Genomic DNA, 16825 nt, shown 5'->3' with positions numbered 1-16825 from the left:
AAAAGTTCTAGAGTTATGCCCCTTTACAAGTGGAAAAATTTCTAAATTTTTCGTTTCCGTTCTCTAACTTAAGTTAGCCTCAACCAAATGTTATGAAACTTATACACAATTGTTATAACTACTAAATACAGATCAAGTTTGTTTTTTGGGGGTGTTACTCTTATTATTCTAGAGTTATGCCCCTTTACAAATGGAAAAATTGCTGAATTTTTTGTTTCCCTTATCTAACTTAAGTTTGCCTCAACCAAATGTTATGAAACTTATACACAATTGTTATTCCCACAAAACTCAGATCAAGTACAAGTTTTGGTAGCGTCACTTTTACCGTTTTTCAGTTATGTCCCTTTATAACTTTATATGATAGACAAGCGGGGGCATCATCTGTGTCCCATGGACACATTCCCCATTAATTTTTACAATGAGTTGGTGGAAATCTGGACAAGAATTACTATCAACATTTACACATTAGATATACATTTGTACACATTGTTAACATTTACACATTAGATATACATTTGTACACATTGTTAACATTTACACATTAGATATACATTTGTACACATTAGATATACATTTGTACAGGTTGAAACTCTTATGTGCATGATGTGGTAATGAAGTACTTAATCTACTGTTTAATCCTTTAATTCCCAGACCTTTATATAAGATGAGGTTTATGATGAGGTTTTATACAGAACAAACAAGATTCTGCCTTTTGTATATTTTCTTTTCATTACAAAGTCTTGATATCAATACCATTAGGTCATTTTATACATTTTTTTGTTATTATGACTAATTGAGTATAGACACCAGGTTTTTAGTATGTTATTAATCAGACAAAACATGCCTTACAACTTCTATGAGTGTTTTTATAATCCAGTAATCATATAGAGATCATTATATGATTGAACATATTTTCTTACAATATTTTTAGAATATTTACAATAAAAACGAGAAAGAATAGGATGTTCTAAGACTAAGCAATATTGATTTTTTACAGAATTTATTGGAGAAAACCATCTATTTAAGGTACTCCCTGGGGTCAAATTTATAAAAATGTTAATGGGTTTCAGTCTGGTACACACAATGAAATGAAATTGTAGAATGAAAAAAATGTTACTCCCCATTATTATTCATATTTAATGAAGTTACGAGTTGCCTTTGTTCTGTTGCATATATTGCAACAAGATAATTTGTTTAAGTTAATTGCATCTCAGATTTTCATTTGTCATAGACATGTTACTACATTAATTTCAACATGTGTTTTCATAAAACAATGTGATGTTAGCTAATGGAAATTAAAAAGAGAAAAATAGGAAATGTGTTTATAAAAGCAAATACAAGACTAGACTTAAATTTTCATGTTTATGAAACTCATGATATGAAAATTCTCATAAAGTCTAAAAAAATTTAAGATGGTTTTGATAGACTAAAAAATTGCCTTACTATATATTTATTTATCCTAAAAAATTGCCTTTCTATATATTTATTTATCCTTGATGGGTTTATGTCATTAAATAAAACATTAGTCTACTCCACCTCGACAGTTGTTTCTTTTTATCAGATCACTTGTCAAAAAATGGAAAAGTAAGTGAAATAAATATTTTTAGAAATTTTTTATCAGATAAGTTTTTCTGTAGTAAATTCATTGAACTGATTTTAAAAGATGTTATCTTACATTCTTGTGTAATTTCTGCCAAACTATTCGTAAAGCTGTATAGGTTTATTGTAGGGGAGAAATTGAAAGAATTATTAGGGAATACTGATTTTGTGATAATAATAGTTACAGTGATGCACCATTAAACACTTACTTTTTTGTGGTTAATGCAATAAAATAGCTACATGTCAGTAAATTGGTATGTTTTACAGCTATTTATGAAGTAAATTGTTACATAATAGTATAGTAGATTAGTATCGAGGAATAAAAGCAGAACTTAAACTTTAAATATCTTGTAAGGGTCTTTGGGAATGTAGACAATGTAGATACATGTAATTTAATTGATAAAACTGTATCAAATTTTTAAGTCATTTTTAGTTGTGTTTTTTTTTTTCAATAAATGTTTGGTAATCTTTATTTACATTTGTGAGAAAGTACATGTATACTGTAAATGTTATAAGTTATATATAATGCCTCTAGTACACAAAAGTGTTTATTTTGTTTGAAAGAATTTTTTTTTTTAATAAACCTTGCTTCTTTGCAAGTTTGAAGTTCTGGCTGTAAACCAAGTTCTGTTAGCTATGAAAGTTGAAAAAGTATGGAGCACATATGGGCCAAAAATGAATGGCTGTTGACATCATGCCTTAAATTGGGAGACCAGGGCAAATGTGTTAATTATCTCTCCTGGAATTTAACACATTTGTGCAAATGCTACTTCCCCATGCATACTTTGATTAGAGAATAAATCTAGATTTGTTGTGTATTTCTGCAATAAATATTTCTTGAAGAAACAATAACATGCTTCATACATAATATTGTTTGTCTTAGAAAATGTTAATTATTTTTGTGTTCTTACATACTGCTTGCAACTATTAAGAAAGATACCCAAGATGGCAGTCCACTTTAATATATGCTGAGTTTTATAACAATGCATGTCTATTTTAAAACAATATGTAGTAGGTATGATTTTGTAATGTTGAATTCTTAAAGGGGCTTATATTTTGACAAATGTCAAAACATTGAACTTATAATAATTTGAAAATACTTTACATGTAGACGATGATGTAGTATATATTTCATAGTTATATATATAGGGTATAGTATTTCATTGCAGGACAGGAGTGTCAATGTATACTATATATATAGGGTATAGTATTTCATTGCAGGACAGGAGTGTCAATGTATACTATATATATAGGATATAGTATTTCATTGCAGGACAGGAGTGTCAATGTATACTATATATATAGGGTATAGTATTTCATTGCAGGACAGGAGTGTCAATGTATACTATATATATAGGATATAGTATTTCATTGCAGGACAAGAGTGTAAGTGTATACTATATATATAGGGTATAGTATTTCAATGCAGGACAGGAGGGTAAGTGTATACTGTCACTTTCTATTCATTCCTACAAATTACTGGTAAAAATTGTGATGAATGTTTTAGTTCCTGTGATGTATAATCTGTATACTAATATTCTAATGCAATATTATTTTATATATTATAGACTATACATTGGTGAAAGTGACATTAACTGTAAAGGATGTCAATGACGAGAAACCAAGGTTTATCAATGAGCCTCGACCTTTCCTGGCTACAGTGTCCACCAATCCAAGTGCCGGAGAGCTGGTGTATGAACTTATGGCTGATGACGCAGACACAGGATCTAGTATTACATATATACTGGAGTCTGGTGAGTAAAATAGTCTCCAAACATAGGATCTAGTATAACATGTATATCCTGGAGTCTGGTGATCTAATACATTATATATATTGGATATCAAAATAGGAGATGTAGGGTCTATGTCAGTGAGACAGTAACCCAATAACAAAAAAACACCAAAGAAATGTTTATAGGTGATCTTACAATATATGGTTTTCAACATTTTATGCAAAGCTACTAAATCAGCCAATGTCTAGACAAGGTTTTGAAAATAACGGAAATTGATGATTTGCCTTCAGCAGAGATTCCAATGATTTGCCATTATAAGAGATGTTTAATATTATCCCTTGACATAGGAATTATTAAATGTAGGTTGGAGTCAGTAAAAAATAGTACTGTTCTATGTTTAAGGCCATGTACAGAAGGTTTTCATTTTGTTACATCAGTTTTATATTCTTACATTCTAGTATATTCTTGCTGCTGTTATTTTTTAGCTGGGGAAGGGAAGTTTGCCATCCAAAACATCATTGCTGCTGGCCGCCATATTGGTAGGATTGTAACCACAAAGACAGGACATGGACAATATGAGAAAGGACGAGAATTTTCATTGGTTGTATCAGCTCAGGACACATCAGTAACACCAACAGTTATACAGAAATCTAATTTTGAGATTGTAAAAGTTTTAGTTGGATCCAGACCTCCACAATTCTTTGAAGACCCCTATATTGGATATGTGATGGAAAATAATCAAGCTGGCTACAAGTATGTAAATTTATTACATTTCTGTTAGTATTAGATACAACCATGAGGGCATAAGTCTGATTGTGTGTATCTTATTTACACCAAGATATGGTCAATGCAAAAGGATAGATTTCAGTAATTTAGGAGGAGGGTTCTTTCAGCAATTTGATCTTATGTTACAGATAAATAATTACTTTTCAATACATCTTGAGCATAAATAACCTTTACAGCAGTGATATTATTATTTTTTATGTTGTATTGTATGGTTGCTGTCTCATTGACATGAACACGTTTCCGTGATTTTCAATCCATGATGCTTTAGGAAGAACTAATGCATATCTAGGAGATTCAATCTTTAAAAGGAAAAGGTTTTAGTAGATGCTAACAGTTTGTCAATACACTACCATACATTACTTCTTACATACAAAGAAAACCAAGTTCTCTAATTTTAAGAGGGTCATTCATTTTAGAACATAAAATAAAGACAGAATTCACTCTTGTGCATTTGTGACATTATGACCTGAAATATAATCTTGCAAACATGTTACACATAAAATAACATTAGTCACTACATGGAAGTCAGAATATATTGATAAATCTATAAAATTTGTTCTTTATATCTTGAAAAAAATACTAATAGAAATATCAGTCACTCTTTCATAAGTTCAAAGGACTTGGCCTTTTGATAGTGGAATGACCCTCTTATCGGAACAAGGTAAGACAATCAGTGTGGTTCAAAGGTTTCAAAATGGTCAAAATAAATATTCAAATATTGGATTATCAGAATTATGAAGCTGGCATGAATACGATCAGCCAGTTACCCATTCCAAAACCTGTCTAGTAATAAAATTTACATTATTGTAGTATCTTGGGATACACACATCCCTTCTACTCATCAGTGTTTTGCTTGAGGGTTCATTTAATACATTTGGCTGGCTATTTTACTTATGTTTTTTACACCTGGAAAGCAGTAAGTTACATATAGACAATTCAGGTTGTGGTTAGCTAATTTATGAGCAAATTGTAAATAATCAATAGTATATCAGAATTATTGCTTTATAAAACTCATTTACATATTTCTGAAAGTGTATTTTCACATTGGATGACATATGATGTATAATTACACCTACATACACATGCAAAAAACTGTCTCATATGACAGAAACATTGATATTTAAGTTATATATAATTCCTTGACAAAATATAGTATTGCAGTAACTGTATATTCATCTGTTACCTTAAAAAATTGAAAGTAAACATAATGTTTTTTTCTTGATAGGCCTTGTGAAGAAAACTGGCTTATAGGTCCAAATTTGTACCAATTGTATAAATCATTGTACATTTATCTTAGCAGTATGAATTTTTTCACCAAGAACATTTAGTTACTAAGGATAACACTGATTGAATGTGAGCTGTTGCATCACTAACAAAGAAAGCTTTCACTCAATATATATTGTTTTATTTTGACAACATTTCAAAGTCATTAAAACATTAGTTTGTACTCTATATTTGGTTGTCTCAATTTGGAAAAGGACCTAAATTACATAAACAATTTCTTGACTTTTGGTACTGTCTCTTGTATGACAGTATGCTAGGAGTTTTAAAACCATGTAAATGTATTTGTATCTTTGTAAAGTAAGAATTTCATAACTTGACAATAATGTTTTTGAACCTTTTTGATAGACTGACAAATGATGATGGCAGCCCTTTAAGCATCAAAGCCAAACCATTCCAATCCAAAACTCCAGATGAAAATACAGATTATGATGGCACCATTAAATTTTCACTGTTAGATGAGAGGAGTCAAACATCAACATTATTTACTATGAGTGATGATGGAGAGGTAGCTACTTTACAGAGTATGGACTACGAGGCTTCCACGGCACATCAGTTTGTCCTCACTCTCAGGGCTGTAGAAGAATCAACAGGACTACAGAGTACCACACAGGTATTGTAAGATAGTTAAATCGGGGTATGGCTAAGATAAGTATCTTCTGAATATAAAATGTCAGGGAAATTGGGGGAAGTTTTCGCAGTTCATCAGTATAAAAATAAGTAGATGTTGTATGATTGCCCAAGAGACAACTCTCCACCAGAGAACAAATGAAGTAGTTAGCAACTACAGGTCACAGTACGTCCTTCAACTAGGAGTAAAACCCATACCACATAGGTAGGTTTAAAAGGCATATATAGATATACAAGGTCAAGGGACGTCAATACATTTTCAGTTGATATATAAAGGATAACAACTTAAAAAGTGCAAGACAGGAAAATCTTAGACATCCTAGGGAAAGATTCCCCCTTCTTGCAAGGCTTGTTTGAGTCATGACCTTTTAAGTAGTACACACTATAGCATATAAGACAAACTGCAAGGCATTTGTTACACCTATTCAATTAAAAACATTCCAAGATTAATGGTAAACATCTATGTTTTTGCAGTTTGTTTTAATTTGCTGAGCTTAGAGAGGATTTCAATTTTTACAGATTAAAAATTTTAAACCCAAATTTCAGAAATAATCAAACAGATGGCTTTAAAGTTGTCTAAGGCTTATTAGCTGTAGAAAGTCAAGTGAGAGAAAAAAATATGACAGAAGTCATTAAGACAACTAATTGGCAATTAGAAACTTTACAATTTCTGATAGTAGTAGTTTTGTTTTACCTGTGAAACATCAAATCTGATGATTATTGTATATATAGATGTAAACTGATAAGGCCTAACAACAGTGAAATATAGCACTGCTAAAATAAATAGAGTACAATCAAAATGTGAAATGTGAAGTACTTATATTTTACCTCACTTGTCATGTTCTTTTCATAATTTATTGCTGTTTGGTACATTTTAACAATAAAATAACTTCCATAAAAATTTGATTTCCATGGCCAACTTCAGAAAAAACCAATAGTTATTTACACTAAAGAAGAATACCCATATCAGTGTTCCCGCCTGCCCTAAATAGAAGGGCGGCCTGCCCTAGGTGCCCTTACCCCGCCCTTCTGCCCTCCAAAGTAAAAGAATGATCATCTCCTGTCTCACCTGTTATATTTATAAAACTCCTTACTGAGGAGCACTTTGGTGTGCACTTAAAAATACTTTTTTGTAACAATTCAGATGATAATAAATAACTCTCAATAACATATATACTATATGTTTGAACAAGTAATTTAAATGTAGATAATTTAATTACATTAAAACTTCAATTTTGCATGTATAACTCCATCTTTCAAAGCTACTTGTTTATTTTGGTATAAGTTATAAAACATTGAAATTTCTGATGATTATTTTCCTTACCAAATGTACAAGTTTGTTTAGATTAACATCAAAATGATATGCTTTGCTTCATGGTATGATAATTTGATAAAAAAAATTCTTACTGGAACCAACATCAAGAACACATTAATTTCTGAATATGGTTTAAATACAACTAATGTTCTCCAGCTGAGCCTAGCAATATTCAAGGTAATTTATACACTGTCCAACATTGCCCTTAAAATCTGGGTTATAACGCTAAAGTGCTCTTTCAGACAACTAGCTCCCTTCTGCCCTGAGATTCAAGCTGGAACACTTCATATTAATGAGTTAGCATAAAATTTCCCTTTTTTAGTGATATCCATCAATTCAAAATACTGAAATGTTAGTTTTCATCAATGTAGTAAGGATATGCTCTTTAAAAGTACCTATATACATTTATGCAAAATGATCTAATATATATATGGTATCTGATTTCAGCTGAGAGTCAATTTGATAGATGTTAATGACAATGACCCGACCTTTGAACTATCAACCTATACAAATACCACCTCGGAAGGGACACCTGTCAACACCACATTGTTTTCTGGTAAGGTCATAAATGATTTAGATTACATTCTAAATATATAAATTACATTCTTGGTGGTATATTCATTTATTAACAATTGAGTCAGAGCCTGAGAGGTGTCCTGTTTTGGAACACCTTTACTCTTTTAGTAGTTATGTAAACACATCAGTTCTATGAGAAAGCATATAATGTATGGTAAATTGAGTCTGTAATGATGCATCAATTAATTTGAACTAGATTACTAGATTCAGGGGTGTTGCGGAGACGATTTGAATTGTGCAGTGGAATAAATTGTTCATATAAAGTTCGACGATTTGGGATTTGGGAGTTCGACGATAATGTTATACCAATAGCATTATTATATCCATAACATATAACTAACTCGAATGTTTGCTAATAACTACGTTTTAATCCAATATTTACAATATTTACAATCATTGCGCATTACAATTTCACAACATTGTTTTCGATGTTAACTTATCGCATGATAAAGACGATCTGTTTACGTCTGAACATTTGACATAAAATTTCACACTAATTTAACCTGATTCCCAGAAATGATCAAAACAAAGTAATTAAATCGCCACAGCTGCATTTGCAGACGACTATTATTTGAACTCTAACTGACTAGACTGACCTACTGAAGGTGTCATAAAATTTAGGAATCCCGTTAAGATTAACAATTAACTTTCTACACTGTAATAAATTCTTTGGAAAATACTATTATCTTTAACTGATCTTAGCAGACGAAAATGTAACTTTATTTCAACATAATTGTATTGAAAATTAACGATAAAATTAAACTTGCAAAAATATAAGTGCAATTAATAAAAAACAATTTCTACTCTATTAAAAATCATAGCTAAAAAACAATCATACTAATAAAAACTAAAAACTATTGTCTTCAATCCATTCTCCCCCTCTTGATTGCTCTAAGCTAATCAAACAAAACAATTATTAAACGATATAAAACTGTCTCTGATCTAAGTTCAAATTATCAAATCTAAAACTATTTCAAAATATTTAACTGTCTAGATTAAAATGAAACTATATGTCCACATTACTTCAATTATTTATCACTGTCATTTTCGGAGGTTTCGATGTTTAACGGACACAGTTTTGTTATCGGTCTTATTAATACAGTTTGTCCAAGTGAAACTTTTGCAACTCGAACATGTCCATCTTTTCCGGGGAAAACTTCGATTATTCTGCCAAGCGGCCAATGTCCTCTCGGAACGTTCGGGTTCATGACAAGCACAATATCATCGGTTTTCATGTCCCTTTTCGTTTTAGTCCACTTGTCACGTTTGTTTAGTCCCGGCAACCATTCTCTAATCCAACGTTTCCAGAAATGTCTAATTAATTCCTGTATTCTTCTCCAGCGTTTTCTCGGGTTAAAATCAGTAATATCAACTGATTCTGGAGCGAAATGACCACCTAATTGTCCGTGTAAGAAGTGATTTGGTGTTAAAGGTGTATCATCTTTCGGATCGGCTGACTGGTACGTAAGCGGTCTCGAATTGATCAGCGCTTCAGCTCCGGTAAATGCTGTTAAAAGTTCTTCATCATTAATATCTGCATTTCCTAATATTGCATAAATAGCCCTTTTTGCGGATTTTATCATTGTTTCGTGAATACCACCAAAATGCGGTGCAAGCGGTGGATTAAAATGCCACTTAATCCCTTGGTTACTTATTGAATTCTGTATTTTATCATTGTCTAAAAGCGCAACTAGTTCTTTCAGTTCTCTATTTGCTCCAACAAAATTAGTTCCATTGTCTGAAATTATCTCTTTAGGAAGACCTCTCCTATTCACCATCCGATAAAATGCGTTAAGAAATGAGTCCGTATCTAATCCAAATGCTACTTCCAAATGCACTGCGCGTGACGCTAAACATGTAAATAGACATAAGTATCTTTTCTGACGTCGTTTTCCTCTCCCCTGAACTGTTATGAACGGACCTCCAAAATCAACTGCAGTACGAGCGAAAGCATGTAACGGTGTTTTGAAACGAATTTCCGGTAACGGAGCCATAACTTGCTCGGCAACTTTAGCTTTCCTCTTACGGCACGTAAAACACTCATGTTCATATTCTCTTATTTCTTCTCTCCCTGAAATAATCCAAAAGCGTGACGATAATGCTGAAAATATTTGATTTGTCCCACTAACATGTTTACCAAGTTCATGATAGCGTTTCACAATAAGCTTCGTGACCCAATGTTTTCGTGGTAATATAATCGGATACCGAGCATCGAATGATAGAAAATCGGCGTACTCTAAACGTCCATCACATCTGATTAATCCATTTTCATCAATTCGCGGTTGTAATCCTAATAATTTGCTAGTTTTCGGTAAATCTTTACTTTTTATTAGAGCGTTATATTCGTCTGAAAATGCCTCCCTTTGTGCATTTTTAATTATTTCCAGTTCGGCATCTGCATATTCGACGGTAGATAAACTTCCTTGACGACGTTGTTCTTGCTTTAGTCTGCAATTGTCAATAAATCTGTATACATACGCATGTACACGAACTAGTCTTACAAAACTTGAATAACGTACGGGATCTAAACGCCAATCTGAATCACTAGTGTGAATACTTTTCAGTGTAGTACAGTTAGTTAATTTATCGCTTGTTTTCTTTTTACACTTAAGTTCGGTATCACGTACGTTTTCTATGTGAATGTTAGTTTCCGGCCATTGCGGTTCCTTTTCTTGAAGAAATTCCGGTCCATTCCACCAAATTACGTCCGACTGTAATTGTTCAATTTTCCTACCTCTAGATACTAAATCTGCTGGGTTAACCTTTGTTGGCACATGTCGCCATTGTTTAGGGTGCGATGAAGTGTGAATTTCTCCGATTCGATTCGCTACAAACGGCTTGTACTCTCTACTCCTACCTCTTATCCAATACAAAACGTTCATACTGTCTGACCAGAATGTCATGTTATCCTCAGGTACTTCTAATGCGTGTTTAACTGAAAGTGCTAATCTTAAACCCAAAACTGCAGCCATCAACTCAAGTCGTGGAATGCTAACTGAAGTTAACGGAGCAACTCTCGATTTCGCTGCTATTAATCTCGTAGATATCGTGCCACTCTTATACTCGTGTCTAGCATATATCACTGAACCATAAGCCTCCTGAGAAGCGTCGCTGAATGTGTGAAGACTCGTTGAAACAATGTCATCGTCTAACTGCAAACATCTCGGTATTTTAATACAACATAGTTCATCAAGTTCACGGAACCACTCTCTTGATTTCTCAACAAGTATTTCGTCTAACTGGTCGTCCCAGTCTAGTCCTGCTGTCCACATCTCTTGTAGTAGTAGTTTTCCTCTTATTGTGTACGGCGCAATAAATCCCAACGGGTCGAATAACGTAGCAACTTTGCTTAGAATGTTTCGTTTAGTAAATTTGAAATCATCTGCCGGTGGGTTCGCTTTAAATGTGAATATGTCATTGTCTGCCTGCCATATAACTCCTAGAGTTTTCACGGACGGTAAATATCCCTCATCGAGATCGACTTGTGACGCACGATCTTCTTCTGGAATACATTGCAAAACTGCCTTTGAATTTGAAAGCCATTTTCGTGCATACATTCCTGCTTTTTCCCATAACTGTGATAGCTGATTATAAAGTTCGATGCCTTGTTCATCGTTGATTACAGAGTCCATACTGTCGTCCATGTATGTAGATTTGAGAACTGTTTCGGCGGCTCGCGGATATGAATCTTTCGTCATTTCGGCATGTTTTCTAGAAACAAACTGAGCTTGAAATGGAGACGAATTTACTCCAAAAACAACACTATTGAATTCATATTCCTCTGGTACATGTTCAGTTTTCATTGCACGCCATAAAAATCTGTGAAACGGTCTGTCGTCTGGTGCAATTTTAATTCTCAAATACATTTCGGCTATGTCACAAACAAGTGCAACTGGATTCTTTCTGAAGCGTAATAGTACATCAAATAAATCCTGTTGTAACTTTGGTCCTTGATGAATAGTGTCATTTAGCGAAATCCCCTGAAACTTTGCAGACGCATCAAATACAATCCTCGTTTTAGTAGTTTCCTTGTCCGGTCTAATCACCGGGAAATGCGGCAAATACCATTTTCCTGCTACGGTCTCCTCCTTTGCCGACACTTTTCGAACATATCCTTTTTTAATGTATTTCTCTATGGTTTGTGTGTAATCTTTTGCAATACTCGGGTCTTTCTTTAATCTTTTTTCTGTGTTTTCTAATCTATGCAAAGCCATGTTGTAATTGTTCGGTAACAATGGTGTGTCGTCTTTCCACGGTACTTTAACTTCGTAGTGTCCGTCCTTAAATTCCAAAGATTGCTCTACAATAGACAATGCCTTTCGCTCATCACTATTTAGAAATACGTTATCGCTTGGTGTTTTGACATTTTCGATTTCCCAAAACTTCCTTACAATGTTATCTAAATCATTTCGATTCTCATGTCCACGAGCAAAATACGTTCGGTTAAATAGTGTCTGCTCCTGTCCGCTATTCGGATCTCCGATGCACGTCCAACCTAACGGTGTTAGTCTAGCAATTGGTTCTCCAGGTTTACCACGTATATCTCTATAAGAATAATGTAGATCCGGATAGTCCAGCCCAATCAACATATCAACGGTAGGTCTTTGTCCTAGATTCGGAAATTTAATCCCTGCAAGATGCTCCCATTTCCGAGCGTGTTGTTTCCAATCAACTGGTTGTAAACTTCCGGTTACACGGTTAGTAGTGAATGCGACTATCTTGGCGTCTGTTTGACCATTATGACTTTGAAGTCTAACCTCGACTGGCATAGTTTCAAATGTTTCGACATTGTCATTTAACACATTAACTGTCACTTTCTGAACTTGTCCCTGAAGTCCTAATTCAGCGGCAACATCAGCGTTGATATACGTTTTCGTACTTGCGTCATCCAGTAATGCATTAACGCTTACGGTACGGTTTCCATTTTTCAATATTACGGGTACTGTTCTAAGCGTAACGAAGTTTGATTTTCTGTCTCGGCCGATCATTGTGCGATTCTGACTCTCCCCCTCAGTGGCGGCGGCTGTATCTTCCTTCTTTTCAGTAGCATAGTTCTGTTTTGTTTTCGATTCGGTTCTCACTGGAACCTTTGGCTCACTGAACGATTGTTTATCCCTATGTAAAAGTCTGTTATGCACTTCTTTGCATCCACCCAAGTTACACGCTCTACTTCTCGGACACTGTCTGCCAACGTGATCATGTCCTAAGCAACGATAACACAACTGAAGTCGTTTTGCGGTTTCCCATCTCTTGTGAACGGTTAATTTCCGAAATTCATTACATCTCCAGACTCCATGATGACCGTTACAACACTTGCACAAATGTTTTATTGATTCCCTATTTCCGATGTTCTCTTTATTTTGCGATTCTCCAAAAAATGTTCTAAATCCATCCCTACGATTTCCTTTATAATTCCGCTGTGAATTGCTGCTGGTGTTCGCACTTAATCCGTGTATAGTTTCTGATGCTATAGTTTGAAACTCTGCTTCCTGTAAAATCCATTCACGTAGACATTCAACTGACTCTATTTTTCCGCTTTCAAATATCCAACGATGATACCTCGACAACATAGATTCTGTCATCTTTCGCTGCAATTTGTTGTATAAAGAACCATTCTTTAACTCCTCAAAACGACCTGCTTCTTTCAAGTTCACAACTGCTATATCCAGTAAATCTGCAAAATTTTCTATGTCTTTAGCGAATCCTTCTCTCATAGGTTTAAAGTTTTCAAGTTCTTCGATATACAATGTTATTTGTCTTCTTTGTCCTCCATACTTTCTTTCTAAACGCTCCTTTGCAGCATCGTAAGCAACTGCTGAATGTCCTAAATTTTCTATAACTTGCAAAGCTTCACCTTCCACATATTGTCTCAGTTGTAATAATTTATATTCCTTTGTTGCCGGTGCTTGGTCAATACATGCTAAGAATGCAGCTTTCCAGCTCTGATAATTCCTTTTATTTCCTGTGAAAACCGGTATTGAAACTCTTTTCAACTGTTTCCACATATCCTGTCCTAATTCTGAACTAAATTTCGTTTCATTTAATTGCTTGTCGTTATTTTCTTCTTTCGTAGTTTGTTCAAATTCTGGTTTAACTTCCTTTTCTTTATTTATAGGTTTACTTTCCACTTTATTTCCGGAATTCACATTAGCCCGTTTCGATATTCTCGATACACTAGAACCAACGCTTGACCCAACCTTACTCTCGATCAAATAATCACGACACTCATTTTCTGCGTCCGTAAATTCCTCTTCCATTTTTTCCATCTCTTTTGTTGTTTTCTTCATATTTAGTATATCATTCCTGTGCTTATATTCATCACAAATATTCCCCATAATATCCATCGCTTTTTCTTCCGCATTTATCAGTTTCTCTTGAAATACTTTTATTTCTTCACGATCCGGAAAATCTTCTTCAAGAATTTGTAGTAATGAATGTCTAGTTTTTGTGAATGTCGATTTTGCTTTCGCTTTTTCCTTCTTTAGATCTTCTAATCGTACACTTTCGTCCGGTTTAGCAATTACGGTTTCGTCCATTTTGTCTCCTTCGCTTGCCTCTGCTTCTATTTCCAAATCCCAATTACTCATTTTCTCACAATACGATTACGATTACAGTTCATTGAACCACGCTCTGCTACCAAAATGTTGCGGAGACGATTTGAATTGTGCAGTGGAATAAATTGTTCATATAAAGTTCGACGATTTGGGATTTGGGAGTTCGACGATAATGTTATACCAATAGCATTATTATATCCATAACATATAACTAACTCGAATGTTTGCTAATAACTACGTTTTAATCCAATATTTACAATATTTACAATCATTGCGCATTACAATTTCACAACATTGTTTTCGATGTTAACTTATCGCATGATAAAGACGATCTGTTTACGTCTGAACATTTGACATAAAATTTCACACTAATTTAACCTGATTCCCAGAAATGATCAAAACAAAGTAATTAAATCGCCACAGCTGCATTTGCAGACGACTATTATTTGAACTCTAACTGACTAGACTGACCTACTGAAGGTGTCATAAAATTTAGGAATCCCGTTAAGATTAACAATTAACTTTCTACACTGTAATAAATTCTTTGGAAAATACTATTATCTTTAACTGATCTTAGCAGACGAAAATGTAACTTTATTTCAACATAATTGTATTGAAAATTAACGATAAAATTAAACTTGCAAAAATATAAGTGCAATTAATAAAAAACAATTTCTACTCTATTAAAAATCATAGCTAAAAAACAATCATACTAATAAAAACTAAAAACTATTGTCTTCAATCCAAGGGGCTTTATATCAAGGAATCAATATTGAGTTTTACCCCCTAAAAAATGACCATCCACCATGCCTACCCCAAAAAATGGGTTTGCTCATCGTTAGAATTGTCAGCATGAGGCTTTTAAAGTAGTCCACAAAAATTAAATCCTACAAATTAGGAAAGGTCTTTTGAAAAATTCAATTTGCAAATAACTTTAATCAGTTTTTGAATAAGAACTTATTAAAATTTTAAAGTTACCATTGTTTGTTTGTGGACATGCAAGTTTAAGAGATACAATATATGAGCATAATTCAACTATATTATTATACATCCAAATTACCTGAAAAAAATGATTAATAATGAAAATTAAACACTCACTGTTTGGTTGAATTCCAGTTTAGAAATAAGAACTCAAAAGAAGCATACACCATTATCGGTAAAATACAATAATTACTCTTTTTGTTGCCAGTACAGAAATTTGACTGAAAACCACTTTTCAGGTAATAAGGGACACACAGCAGATTATTTACTTTAACATGTTGTTTTCTTCTACAGTGGCTGCCACAGACAGAGATTCCGGGGACAATGCCAAACTGACCTACTCTGTTAGTGATGATCATTTCTATGTGGTTACCAGACAGGATAAGAGGGGACGATACATTGGAGATATCAAAGTAGCAAAGTTAGTTTATGTTCAAATTATATAGAAAATTTTAGGATGTAAAAAGTCTTATAACGACAACACTTGAGTGATTGCTGCATTTTATTCATTGACATGTTTCGTTGCCTAGGGCACCATCATCAGGTACCATTTCTTATATAGAATTTTAGGATGTTTTAGGGAAATGGTTTTAAGGAATCTCATTTTTTTCAAATGAAGCATGTGGATATTTGATTGATACATACAAAAATGAAATACTTTGCACTTTGTGAGCAAGATTTATAAGTATACTCTAAGTTTGGATGCAAATAGTTGAATTTTTATATTCAATTCAATGAAACTTGAATAAGATTACCTTAAAATACTTTGTCTTTTTCATGATTTATAATGCCAACTTTTTGTTTTTAGGAGACTCGATTATGACTTCCGACCTGATCGTTTGTACAAGTTCAATGTAACAGCCACAGATGCTGGACCATTTAAGAAATCAGGTCTAGCCAATGTTGTCATATATGTTACAAATATTAATGATGAGCCCCCAGAGTTTGGTAAAACTAAGGAGGATATTCATACCTTTATACGTGAGGACCAAAATGCTGGAAGCTATGTCAAAACTGTACAGGCAATCGACCCAGATGGTGATAATGTGGAATATTACTTTACAGGTAAGCTTTAAGTCTCTTGAGTTTAAGGTATGACATACTTAGCAATGTTTTCATTTTGTTAGGAAAACAGCCTGTATTCACATTTGATGTATGGATTTATTGCCAGCAACAAAGTAGAGTCTAACGTTAAAGATGTTCTGAATTATTTTAAGGGCCTCATATATAGAAGCTTTGAAAGTCTTGCACTTTCCTGTACATTCCAATGTCACAATACTTATGTTATAACGTCACAGTAAGTACCAATTGTTCAATGATATCATTTTCGCTGGTTGACCTTGGGTCAACTGGGGTAACTCATTCATAAA

The 16825-nt window shown here is 33.5% G+C and overlaps 1 protein-coding gene across 2 annotated transcripts in view; it reads left to right on the top strand.

Moving 5' to 3' along the window:
- LOC127700614 (neural-cadherin-like) overlaps positions 1 to 16825 on the top strand; it is a 61391-nt gene that overhangs the window by 16779 nt on the left and 27787 nt on the right. For both annotated transcript variants that reach the window (XM_052204164.1, XM_052204163.1), the window contains exons 2-7: positions 3168 to 3353; positions 3818 to 4085; positions 5748 to 6012; positions 7792 to 7900; positions 15750 to 15876; positions 16264 to 16520. In XM_052204164.1, the coding sequence (XP_052060124.1) occupies positions 3168 to 3353; positions 3818 to 4085; positions 5748 to 6012; positions 7792 to 7900; positions 15750 to 15876; positions 16264 to 16520 (1212 nt within the window). The remainder of the gene's footprint in view (positions 1 to 3167; positions 3354 to 3817; positions 4086 to 5747; positions 6013 to 7791; positions 7901 to 15749; positions 15877 to 16263; positions 16521 to 16825) is intronic.

This window comes from Mytilus californianus, unplaced genomic scaffold (genome assembly GCF_021869535.1).
Source record: "Mytilus californianus isolate M0D057914Y unplaced genomic scaffold, xbMytCali1.0.p SCAF_5, whole genome shotgun sequence".
In the NCBI taxonomy this organism is placed as follows: Eukaryota; Metazoa; Mollusca; class Bivalvia; order Mytilida; family Mytilidae; genus Mytilus; species Mytilus californianus.
This window is presented reverse-complemented; position numbering and strand designations above follow the sequence as displayed.